Here is a 13,079-nt window from a genome sequence, read left to right on the forward strand (position 1 = left end):
TTTAATCTCCCATTAAACTTTCAATGGACAGATTTACATTAAGATATAACCCTTATTTTGCAACCCCCAACCACCACCACCTCCTTTTTTTGTCAGATAGCTTCTCTACTTTCTGCAGTTTGCTTTAACTTTGGAAACTAATGAAAGCCAATAGGGGAATTGTGATGACAGAATGGCCCTGTGGACTTTTTACCAACCAAATAGAGAAGTTGAGGAACCGCAAGTTGCACTCTGTGACCTAACTTAAAGTATGTGTGAGGTTGTGGGTGTAAAGCCATGTAGATGACATTAATGATATTTCAGTACTGTATCTAAAGGCTATAATGCCTTTTACTTTCAAATTCTTCAAAATAGCTTCACATGTAGGGTGACAATATTTAGGATTTTCACACCAAGCATCACAATGAAGAAGAGAAGTGATTTAAATGACTCTGAAGGTGGCACGTGTGTGGTTTCAGACTTGTTGGTCTGAGTATTTCAGAAACAGCTGATCAACTGGGATCAACAGAGAATGGTGTAAAAAAAAAAGAGAGAGAGCATCAGTTCTCTGGGTGATAACGTCTTGTTGATGCCAGAGGAGAATAGCTAGAGTGCTTTGAGCTGATGGGAAGGCAACAGTAACTCCAATAACCACTCGTTACAACCAATTCATAAGAGCATCTCTGAAAGCTGCAGAAGACCACACTTAACACCAGTCCTGTCAGCTAAGAAGAAGAACTGAGGCTACAGTTCTCACAGGCTTACCAAAACTGGACAACAGAAGATTAGGAAAAACACTACCTGGTCCGATAAGCCTCAGTTTCTGCTTCAACATTCAAATGGTCGGATGAGAATTTGGCGTCAACAAAATGAAAGCATGGATCCGTTCTGCCTTGTACCAGCAGGTCAGGCTGGTGCTATAATGGTATGGGTGATATTTTCTTCACTCTGGGCCCCTTAATACCATCTGAACACTATTTAAACACCACAGCCCACCATGTTCATCCCTTTATAATCACAGTGTACGCATCTTCTGACAAACTCATACAAAACAAAAATAAACATTTATTCAAACTTGTAAAGCGTGATCCAGTGATGCAATTAGGGTGTTGCTTTTTTACAATTTACATTAAACGTACAGGATGCCCACAGATGGGGTGTGGTCATATGTCAGATTTAGCAGCTTAAACCACCCAGCCAAAGTCATTACAGGAACTAATCATTCCTTTTAAAGCCAAACACTCAAATCACCATTACCAGTTACCTGGCTACCACAAAAAGGCAGGGAGATAACCATTATGCTATTCACAGGTAGATTCTGTTTTAAAATACAACACCATCACATCAAATTGTTGCTAATTAGTAACTTAATACAGCATATATAAAGTACTACTTACAGATGAAGTATCACTACATAAATACCAGTGGATGCACGTGTTAAGTTTAGTTCTTTGGCCTCAAAACGGCTGTTAAATGAAACCATTTGAATTTTAGCATAAAAATCTACTGGACTGTAAACAATAGTTTTCTGTTTGTTTGTTTGACTTATAAAGAATTTAGTAATAAAACTATCACATGAGAATGTAGTAGAAGCATAAAGTAGCATTCCTGTAACTTGAATAAGTGCACTTAGTTCTGTGCCAACACTGTCATCAATCTTGGCTTTAGTTTATTTAAATATTTATCTTACTGAGTGTGCTGACTAGATTCTAGTGGATCTGTAATATTAGCCAGCAGTGTATATAACATACACTGCTGGCTAATCATTAACAAAAAGCCAGTTTTCTGTGCCCATAATAATGATTCTATTAATTGCATTTTTAACTTTAGGTATAAAAATGATAATTACATTAATGTACAGGCCGAAAACACATGCCCATAGTGTTACTGTAATTGCAGGTACTGCATGAACCATTGTTTACTTCTGAGCCAAAATAAATAAATAAAATTATTGCTGAAGAAACAGATATGCATTTGCGAGCAGTGGGGAAAAAATAGAACTTTGTCTGGCTGCACTCACAAGTTCAAAGGTGAGTGAAGTCCTCAGTGAATGACTCCAAAGCTTGAAATGATGTGGCTGAAGAGAAAATTTAGTACTTACTTTTTTAAAATAATGGCATGGAAAGAAAGAAAAAAAGGGTCACTGGCATTATTTACTGGATCTCCACATGCCAAGAATACGAACATGCTTTAATGAGTGAATGTTCCAGTTGCACGTTTAGCTCTCTGGCTTGAGAAGATTTAATTCCCTGCTGGATGCGCAGTGGGTTCAGTTATGGAACAGCACGTACCAACCCAAAGCTATGCTATGGAAAAGAAGAAAACCTGCATTCTAATACTGGATCTTGAGTCCTGTCAGCACTTTTATTTCAAATCCCACAGTTAGCTGTACCTGACTGCATGCTGTCAGTTCTGTTTGTAGTTATATTGCTCTCTGCTGGTCATGTTGTAAAATGCAATACAGACCCTATATATTTAGGGTTTTTATCTTAGAAAGATAAAAAAGATGAAAACCATTTGATAAAACCACACATTACAGACATGATTATAGCAAATCACATGCCCACTACGAACTGCCTCATTGGTCAGTATTTCAGCATCACTATAGGGCTGACACAGAATTAAAGTCCGCTTCATATTTAGGGAAAAACTGACTAATGCTCGCCGACAGCTTACACCCAAATGCTAAACTTATTCTAAAGACCTAATTTCATATTAGTGTTAGGTTTGGCAAGGGTTACAGAATTATTATAGCTATTAATACCATACAAAAAAGAAAGAATATGAAAAAGTAGTTCAGTTTTTCCTTCTCTGTTTCTCTCACTGCTCCTCTCCTCATCTGTCAGCCTTCCTGGGTGGTTTATAAGTGTGCTCAGCTCACATACAGTATGCATGTGCATGTTTATTTAGTCTGTATAGAGGAACAGAGCTACGGCCTCCGCCAATTTTCTTTACACTGAGAAAATATGCTTTTGGACGGGTGGAAAAAAGGGGAGCGGTTAAACAGTGACAGGGCCAACAGATACAAGACTGCGTTCTTCTTCGGATCAAACACCACCAACAATCGACACTGTGAAGCCAGCACCTAAAAATGCCGCTGTGTCCTTTCGGCAACTGTGATCTTTGCGTGGCGTGACAGTGTTGAGGCCAACTTTGGTGTTTAAAAGAGGAGACTTGAACTCAAAAACCCAATTTTCAGTTTGTTTTTTTCTAGTGTTTTTCAGCCAAGTATTGAACCCTTATCAGTATGAACAAACAAATGTGGAACAGAGCTGGCTGCTTGAAGGGAAAGCCCACCCTGAAGTCTCTGCAACATGTGCGAGACATTCTCCGCAACAGTCACAAAGTCATGAGAAAAATCTGAATAAACACGCACAAAGGTATATGAAAATAACAAAAGCATAAAGCCACAGATGCTACTGTTTTGTTACATTATTTCACATTCCCGTGACCTAGCCTGTGTATAACAGGATGTGCATTTACAAGAGCTCATGCTCAGTTTTGGGACAGACACATGTGAAGTGATAAAACATCATCACCGAGTGAGTCAATTCAAAGAACATTTTAATGATGTGCACTGTCAGCTGGTTCATGGTTTATTTTGTAGTTTAAAGCTTGAAAAAGAGAAACAATGTGTTATAGCTTTAAATATATATGTTAAAAAGAAGAAAATGTGGATGAGGATGTGTGATACTTTACTAACCCCCCCAAATGTTTTTGTAATCAGGCAAAAATCACACCTTTGTGACAGTTTTTAGCTTTATGTAAATGATGAGGGCATACTTGGACTAAGTGCACACAGAGACAAGGTTTCTTTACATTTTTTCTTATCTTACTCGGTCCACTTGAGGCCACTGGGGAAGTGTTGAGCTGAGGACTATGGCTGTGAGAATGGATGGACTGACAGAGTAAGGGGAGGAAAAGGGGGAAGGAGAACTGCTTGGAAAGGAGAGGAGGGAGAGGAGGGTCTAGAGGTTTAGGGGATGAGAGGGAAAAAAAAGGGAGGAGGGGAATACCACCCACTAAGCCAGTTGTGGAGAGGTTCTGGGGGTTGGACTGCCCACAGGAAACAGTTGTGGCTCCATCCCAGGCCTCACACCAAGCAGCCCTGGGCCACCCAGTCATCAACAGACAGACCTACCAAATGGCCTGGATGCTCAACCGACAGGGATTTGTTTATTTTTCGTCCTTTGGTGGTGGTGGGGAAATTGTTCAGCGCAAGCTGTTTATTAGAGCTTTGATTTGTCATGTGTCAGCGTTCGCTCGTGGAGAATGTGTATACATAAGTCTAGCTTGTGTATAGTTAGGAGGTTTGAAAATTGAGAGGGTGTGGGCACGTAGTGGGGAGGCTAAGGGGTGAAAAAGAAAAGAGAAAAAAATGGGAAGCCTCCCACACTGAAGGCAAGGCTGAACTGCATTATGGGTCATTCTCCAGCTGTCCCTGATTGTTGATGTCACGGAGGACTGAAATGTTGTGCCTGGTTTGCAGTGAGTGTGAGAAGAGAGGCAGCGTGTGGATAAACACTGGATTCTTGTGGTCGCAAGCATGAAATGCAATAGGCCAATTAGATCAGCTTTTAGCACATTTGGGGATCACTGTGGAATGATCAGGGATGTGTTCACGGACTGGAATATCTATAAATGTAATATTAAAAGAGGCCTGTTTGGTTTCAGTGATGTCATGATAATGCCCCTACCCTATTAAAAATAGCCTCCCACTGAAAAAAGCTGCAATTATATTTGTTTGCAGCATTTTTATTATATTTTGTACGGATGTGCCAAATCAATAGTCCAATATCGGCATGGCTGCCATTGGACTATGGAAAACAGGACTAAAGTCTGTACTTGTAATGTCTCTAAATTTGTTGTTTAGGTTTCATTGGTAATATTCCTATGATCTAAAAAGTATTTCAAAATTTAAAATAAAATCTTGCACAGAACAGTGTTTTATGTGATCTACATGTAAACAGTTGTTAGCCTGTTCATGTTAAGATAACAAAATCACTGTGTCATAGTGCAATGTTGTATTGCTGAAAGTCTAATTACTCCATAATGTGGCAAATGTGAATTCTGAGAAATGCATCGGTCTGTTTTCTGTCATTATTTTTAATGTCACATCTCATAGTGATCTGTAGCGAGTTAAACTCTAGGCTGCACTGCTACATTTGAAGCGAGTGGGAGTAGTCTGGACTTTCTACCAAATAAGTAGATACAGTCCTGTCAAAACTAACTACACTCCTACTCTTTCCAAAGGAATTATGAGGGTAAGTAACAGCCAGGTGCTGCCAATCAAATGCATGTGTCGTTAATTAAGCATCTGCAAGTGTGACCAAACTATGAAAATAGGGGTTTTGGTACTTTGCTGGTCTGGAGCATTCAGGTGTGTGTTAACACAATGTTACAATCTTCCCAAGAGCGGACATCTCAGGAAATTCATCCCAAGGTCAAGGTCATGCAATGCTCACAGAAACTGCAAAAAATCCAAAAGCTACATTTCAGACTTTACAGTCCTCCGTTAGGATGTTAAATGTTAAACTGCGATTAGAAAAATACTGAACAAATAAGGTTTGTCTGGAAGATTTGAAAGGGGAAAGTCTATTCTCTCTAAAAAGAACACAGCAACACGACTTTCCCAAAGTTGCATCTCAACAAACCACAAGAGTTGTGGAACAATGTCTGTTGGACAGAAAAGACCAAAGTGGTGATTTTTGGTCATAATGCACACTGAAAACCAAACACAGCATATCAGGACAAACATCTCACAACAATTGCAATGCACAGTGATGGAGGGGTGATGGGTAAGGCTTGGTTTGCAGCCACAGGACTAGGGCAGTCACTAAGTTGATCACGACCTCCTCTGTATTCTAGAGTCAAATGTGAAGCAATGACAAGCTAAAGGTTTGCCAAAATTACAGCATACAGCAGGACAATGATCCCAAACACAGCACCAAATCTACACGAGAATAGCAGAAAAAGAAAAGAACAAATGTGTTGCAATGACCCAGTCAAAGTCCAGATCTCAGCCTGATTAACTGATTAAGTGTGTAAGAAATGCCTGGGGGGGAAATGAACCAAAACAATGTTGTAAATCAAAGGGCTACAACTGATATGTGAGACAGATAAAGTCATGCAGAAATATATTGCTAAACCATTGCTGGTTGTATAATGATTTTATATCATGTTTATTTTCAGTTTCAGTTAAGGTTTAGAAAATAAAATTTAGTTGAGTTCAGGATAAATATCAGTGACGAGTATTTGGTAACTTTAACTTTAATTCTTAGATTTGCACAACTGTAGCGGTTCTTCCTAACTTGTCCGATGAGTGGCAGTGTAACATCAATTTAAATACTACCTATAAATCCGTAGAAGAAGAACGCCGGACGGATGAAATGACGAAGACCAATCAGATTCTTAAATACTCGGAAATAACGCCAGTTTAAATTCTGGGCGCTGTTGAGTTTGGTACGGGTGAAAGGTAAGTGTGATTTTTATCTTGAAAGAAACTAAAAACAAACAAATGGAAACAACTGACGGTTTGGTTTTATCAAACTTTACGTTTCCATGAAAAGGCGGCATATTTTCACAGCGACGACAGCACAACTGGTAGAGAATGAGTTGGATACTTAATACGCTAACGTTACCTTCATTATTTTCAGCTTTTTAAGAAGGCGCTATCATGGAGAACAGCCTGTCCCGACTTCTCGTTGGACTCTCTGTCCAGATCAGCCGCAGTGATGGTGAGCTCATGTTGCATTAAATCCGTTCGTATTATGTGTTTTTGTACTTCCCGTGTGCGGTGAGTTTAACTCAGGCATGCTTTTTTATGTACGTGAACTAGGTCGAGTCCATTCGGCCACCGTGAAATCCGTTGACAAGTCCACAGTTATGGTTGAGTGGCATGAGAGGAACATGTGCCGTGGAAAGGGGGTCAGTAATGTCGTAACTGAGGTGATATCAACCAAGTATACATTAACATATCCTATATGCTGAGTCTGCTTCTTCTTCTGTGTTTTAGATTGATCTAAGTGAGTTATGTATACTCAATCCAGAGGTTTTGGACCCTATAAATTCAATCACAAGCTCAACTCCTGACCCACCGACTCGTGTTCCAGAAAAGGTAAGTGCTAGCTCACATTGTTTTTTCTCATAATTTATTACATTAACCTTGCTGTCAGTCACCAGATGACAGCAAGGTTAGATGATCCTGCTTCCTTGTGTAGCCTCTCCTGTGACATTAAGTTGACCCTTATTTCAGGTAAGGGTGCATGTGAGTTGAATTTGAATGTTCAGTAGAAGCCTTATGCTGTATGAGGTGTAATCCAAAAGGAACTCAACTGTAGTTGTAAATGAACACTTCCTGTGAGCAAACCTGAAGCAATGCTCTACTCCACACGTTGATGACCTTAAGACAGTGGATTAATTCAAATTGAGCATTTTTGTTTGTTTTATAAGTGATAAACGCCAGATGATTTTTAAATACATCATCTGGATTTAAAAATCTCCCCCTGCTTTTATACTGTTTGATGTAACTACATACAGAATGATCTTCTAATAACTTATATTACACATAAGTACACGGTGCTTCTTATGAGGGAGTTAAGTGGCTGACTGGACTGAGCATTATACAGTTTTCTTTCTGTTTTTATTCTGTAGAAATACGAGGGTCGACTGCGCTCCTCTAGGATTCCTGCACCTGCCTCCTGTATGTAAATATTGATTCTCTGTGTGTGTCAGGTGTAAATGTTAAGTACTCTTGCCTAATGGCTTCTTTCCTTCCAAAAGCTTCTACTACGGCAGTCACAAGAACTGAAGAGTCAGGTCGGCACGGCGTGCATGTTTTTTGTTAAAGCAAATCTGTCCTGTTATGGGTGCAAGGGCGAGGAGTGACAGTCCTGCAAGAGCTGACCTCTGCTCCCAGATTTTAGATGTACATTAGATTAATAATAACGCACAAGGGATGCAAATCAAACACACTTAGGTGTTGGGTGATTGTATATGCATATGCAGCAATGGTTTTTTTTTTTGTTTGTTTGTTTTGGGGGGGGGGGGGGGTTGGGGGTTGTTTTTTGTTTTGTTTTTTTGTCTCTTCGTCCTTAAATTCTGCCTGTTGAGAAATAAGGACCGCTGATTGTTATCACTGGTTGATCAGTTCATTGGAGAATAAACAGTGCATGTACAGTGGCCTCTAAGTCCTTTTTTTAGGACTTAGAACCATTTTAATGACCAGCACATTAGTGTTTTCATATCTTTGTTATTCACTTAAAACACACTTTTCTACCACTGTGGATGTCTAATTTGGTTGTTCTGTTTTTAGAAAAATAAGTGGTGAATTTACTGTTGGTGTCACTTGTGTTTTGCCACACAGCCTCATACAGCTTTTTTTTTTTTTTTCTTCTTCTTCTTCTTCTTCTCCTTCTCCTCCTCCTCCTTCTCCTCCATTATACCAGTAGTGGCTGTCTTAATCCAGATCAATAATGCTGGTAATAATCAGTCTGAATTGCATAAACGCATATTTCAGCAGTTTGACTTGGTTTTGTGTCACTTTCAGTTGCTACTCGGTCCCAGGCTCGGCAGACGTGTATGTTTCAGGCTCCAGGTTCTGTTCAAGGACCAGTCTCAGCTATAGAATCCTTTTCAGCTAACCCAGAAACCATACATCCCGAGCCCCCACCATCACCAGTCCTCAAAAACTCTGGTTGGTTGTGATTTACTTATTCATTTAAAACAGAAAACAAAAAGATTTTTTAAAATGCATAACGCATTTTAAAAAATCATAACAGAGCCACATCCGTTTCATTTAACAACATGTTGTTGTTGGTGACCATGCCATATTCATTTGGTTATCTGCAGGGTACAAAGTCATATCATGTACCTGTTAAAATGTATTTGAATAAGTTTCTGAGTACTTTAAATGTATGAAGAAATATTTTGGTCTTTTCCTTCTGTTAAATCTGAATTATATTTGTTTTTTGTCATCTAGTAATTCCGAATCAGCAGCGTAAAAAGAATGATACACAACCAGCGACTTTGCAGCCTTTTGTTCCTGAGGCCATAAAGCAAAATGATGAACCTGAGAAAATGCCTCCTCCATCCACAGTTAAAGGTATGTAACCTTACCATTTTATTGGTATTAGGTGTTAACATCTCATTTATTTATTTATTTCAGTGTGTGTGTGTATATTCAGTGTGTATATTGTTTGTTTGGTTTTTCACGTTTCAGGCAGGAGGAAATCTGTGGCTCCCGTGGAGTTGAACAAAGGCAATAAAAGGCTCTCTTGTGTTGTAAAGCCCCCAGATATGCAAACCAAGAGGGGAAAGGTGAAAGATTTCTTCAACCATTTTTATTATTATTATTATTTTTTTTTTTATGTAAATTGTTTTAAACATGAGCAAAACTACTCCTCATTTTGTTACAGTACCTTTTGTTTGCTTGTCTTTATAGTTTCTGGAAGGTTCCCGGCCCAACCAGAAGTTCTTTGAGATGATTCAGGATTTCAGAGCGACTTTGGAAATCACACCCTTATCAACTACTGAAACGGTAGGTTTGAACATGGACTTACAATGTTCCATCCAGAAAGTTTTATTGTAGCTTTGCAAACTGTAGCACAGTCATTTCTCTGCACATCTCTTGCCTTTTTTTAAGATTCAGCCCCAAAGGATTTGTGTGTGTGTTCGCAAGCGGCCCTTTAACAAGCAGGGTAGGTCAGGAATAATTTGTAGATTCTCTATTCTATCATCTGAATATAAAGGAGTAATTGAGGGAGAGAAAACAGTTGCCATGTTTATACACTAACTCTGATACTCTTGTGTATTGTAGAGATTAATAAAAAGGAGATTGATGTGGTGTCTGTACCTGGGAAAGGTGCGTTACTGGTCCATGAGCCAAAACACAAGGTGGACCTCACCAAGTACTTGGACAATCAAGTCTTCCACTTTGACTACTCCTTTGATGAGACCGCCACCAATGAACTTGTCTACAAGTAACTACCTAATTTTTCCTTTAAGCCAACAGTGGCTCTGATTGTACATTTTCTAACTTAGCTTTTTCAACTGGGACATTAACCAGTACAATGGAGACTCGATGTATACTTTTATACATGCTGTAATTTTCCTGTTAATGTTATGATGACTAAAATTCTCATTTTCCTTTTAGGTTCACAGCTAAACCTTTAGTCCAGTCCATTTTTGAAGGTGGTATGGCAACATGTTTTGCCTATGGCCAGACAGGAAGTGGTAAGACTCATGTAAGTCTCCACTTGATCTAAGATTTTGAGGGGTTTTTTTTTTTGTTTTGTTTTTTTTTTTTTTTTTGGGGGGTTGAAGCACAATTTTGCAAATGTGGAATTTATTCAAAGTCTTTATTTGTTTTTAAGACAATGGGAGGTGATTTCACAGGGAAGCAGCAGAACAGTGCTAAAGGCATCTACGCATTAGCAGGTAGGACCTTAAATGAAACAACTGGATTTTGTACAAAAAACAGACTTTGTCATAATTTGAGTCTATTCACTTCTAGCCCAGGATGTTTTTGCCTACCTCCACCACAGGAGGTATGCTAATTTGGATCTCTCTGCCTACGTCAGCTTCTTTGAGATTTACAACGGCAAGGTAGGAAGACGTGAAGGGAACACCCTTCACTCAGAAGATATCTATTGAATCCACGTGTTCAATTAATCCATATAGCAAACTAGACCTTTATTTATTTATTTTTATTTAGGTGTATGACCTGCTGCATAAGAAGGCCAAGCTGCGTGTTTTGGAAGATGAACGACAACAGGTTCAGGTGGTCGGCCTCGAAGAGGTCTATGTGACCTCAGCAGAGGAGGTCATCAAGATGATACAGATTGGCAGTTCATGCAGGTAGTTTAGTATCAAGAATGTGTTTGATGTTTCCTTGTGCATTTTTCTTTGTGGCTGAAAGGGCACAAAAACGTATTAATTACCCATTAGTGTACCGTAGGTAGGCAAACTCTAAGTTAGAATCTCACTGTCTTTTCCAGAACGTCGGGCCAAACCTCAGCCAATGCCAACTCATCCCGCTCTCATGCAATCCTTCAAATTGTTCTTCGGCGCAATGACCGTGCTACCACGCTGCACGGCAAGTTTTCACTGATCGATTTGGCTGGCAATGAGCGTGGTACAGATGTCAGCAGCAATGACCGGAGTACTTTAGTTGAGACTGCCGAGATCAACCGCAGCCTTCTGGCTCTCAAGGTAAGCGATGGCTGATTAAAAGGCAGAAGTACTTTGTTTTCTCTCCATTAAATATGTATGCACAGCAACTCAAAACGCTGTTGTTTCCTCTCTTGTATCCTGTAGGAGTGTATCCGTTCACTGGGAAAGAACAGTGATCACATTCCTTTCCGAATGAGCACTTTGACCAAAGTCCTCAGGGATTCTTTCATTGGAGAGAAGTCCAGGACCTGCATGGTATGTTACCACACCAAATTTGACTTCCTCTCAGCATTGGATATTTTGAAATCCACATCAAATAAAAATTTTTCTTTGTTTCACAGATTGCTATGGTGTCTCCAGGTATGACCTCATGTGAATATACAATGAACACATTGCGCTATGCTGACAGGTATGTATTTAGCATATGAAGCTCTGAATCTGTGGGCTTGTTTTTTTTTTTTCTAATGGGAATTCTCAGTCGCCTTATTGTATGATGAAGCTTGAAACATTTTCTGCAGAGTGAAGGAACTTAATGGCAATTCCAAAGCCAGTGAAGCACCTAAGACACAGGAGCCAATGAATAGCTCCTCAGAAGAGGTAAGCTTGCACAGCATGAATCCAGTTATAACCTGTGTGGAAGTTTCTCAGATTTAACTTGTCACTCTTTTTGTGATGTAGGAATCAGTTTTGGATACCGGTGTGTATGATGCCATATCTCAGGTGGCTGAGCTGGAGGAGAAAGTTTATTCAGAGCTCAAGGTAGAGTTTTCCTAACTTTGTATGTTTTTTCCCAGGATTCAAGTTACAATGTCATTTTATTTTTTTAAATTAGTAATTTCGCCTATTTTTTATTTTTTATTTTTTTCTACTCAGAGGGGAGGTGACCTCGTACAAGAAATGGGCCAAATCTCATACAACATCGAGGAAGGACTCTCCAATCTGGTTGATCATTCCAAAAAGTTATTGGGTTTGTACCAACCAAAATATTGCTTGATTTATTTTGTTAATGTAATGTACTAAATCTGCTTGCTCATTACACAAAACTTTACCCCTTCTAACACAGCTCCAGCCTTTTTTCTTTTGTTTTTTTGTTTTAAATAAAGGTGTAGACTCTGTCTTAAAATTCTATTCTTTTTAATGGCCACCAGGGGGCAATACCTAGGGCTTGTAAAAAGAATTTTGTTACTATAGAAAGAAAAACCGTTTCCAAATGTGACCTCTCTAAACACTTTCCTGCTGTATTTAGTCATTATTTTCAGGGTGAGATTGGGAGAAAAATGCATAGATGCCAAACAGTCATCTTGTTTTGTCAAAATTAAATGTATAGCCTGACAAAGGATTAAGAAAGGATTTACTTTGGTGTGCTTTACATTCATTTGTTTCATCCACAGAGACAGTGATGGCTTTGCAGTCTGCTGTGGATCAGGAGCGATCAGCGAGGCTGAATCACTAAATCAAGCAGAAAACCTTCTCTTCTGAGTAACGAGCTGTTTTATTAGAAAATTGTGTTTTGTTCTTACTATATTTGTTTCATTGTATTAACTTCTGTGTATTCAATAAAATGTTTTTGAACACTATTCATTAAATATGTGATTTTATATTTTAGGCAGACAGCTCATTTCTAGTGCAGAATTGGATACATGTACATTAAAAAATCGAGACAAGTTTTGGAGGGCTCATTCTTGATGGAATTGGTCATTGAAGTTGTCTATGCACCTCATTAAATAAATTATACCACCACTAAGAATGCAGTATGATTTCTTTTCTGCATCATAGGTGAACATAGTTCACCTCTTTCAAAACTATGATTCAGATTTGAAATTTCAACAGAATTGATTTATTCTTGGTCAGATGTGGCTCTGTATAAATAATTATAAATAATTGAATGACTAAGTTGATGGTTTCTGGCTGTTTTTGGTTTTTGTAAA

At 38.9% G+C, this 13,079-nt stretch overlaps 1 protein-coding gene across 2 annotated transcripts; it reads left to right on the top strand.

Moving 5' to 3' along the window:
• The first annotated feature begins 6,369 nt into the window (after positions 1-6,369).
• Positions 6,370-12,898, top strand: kif2c (kinesin family member 2C). Of its 2 annotated transcripts, XM_082512169.1 has the most exons (23): positions 6,370-6,454; positions 6,636-6,716; positions 6,818-6,906; positions 6,995-7,096; positions 7,633-7,681; positions 7,762-7,797; positions 8,528-8,674; positions 8,960-9,082; positions 9,200-9,297; positions 9,422-9,517; positions 9,623-9,677; positions 9,797-9,959; positions 10,133-10,223; positions 10,353-10,416; positions 10,493-10,584; positions 10,694-10,836; positions 10,977-11,190; positions 11,296-11,406; positions 11,493-11,560; positions 11,670-11,748; positions 11,830-11,910; positions 12,025-12,118; positions 12,543-12,898. In XM_082512169.1, exons 2-23 carry the CDS (start codon positions 6,656-6,658, stop codon positions 12,602-12,604), a joined length of 2,118 nt encoding a protein of 705 aa, XP_082368295.1. In that variant the 5' UTR covers positions 6,370-6,454; positions 6,636-6,655; the 3' UTR covers positions 12,605-12,898. The 2 variants fall into 2 exon arrangements, with proteins under 2 accessions (XP_082368295.1, XP_082368296.1); XM_082512170.1 differs by lacking the exon at positions 7,762-7,797.
• Positions 12,899-13,079: the final 181 nt, after the last annotated feature.

Source organism: Aulonocara stuartgranti, assembly GCF_965226115.1.
Source record: "Aulonocara stuartgranti genome assembly, chromosome: 18".
NCBI lineage: Eukaryota > Metazoa > Chordata > Actinopteri > Cichliformes > Cichlidae > Aulonocara > Aulonocara stuartgranti.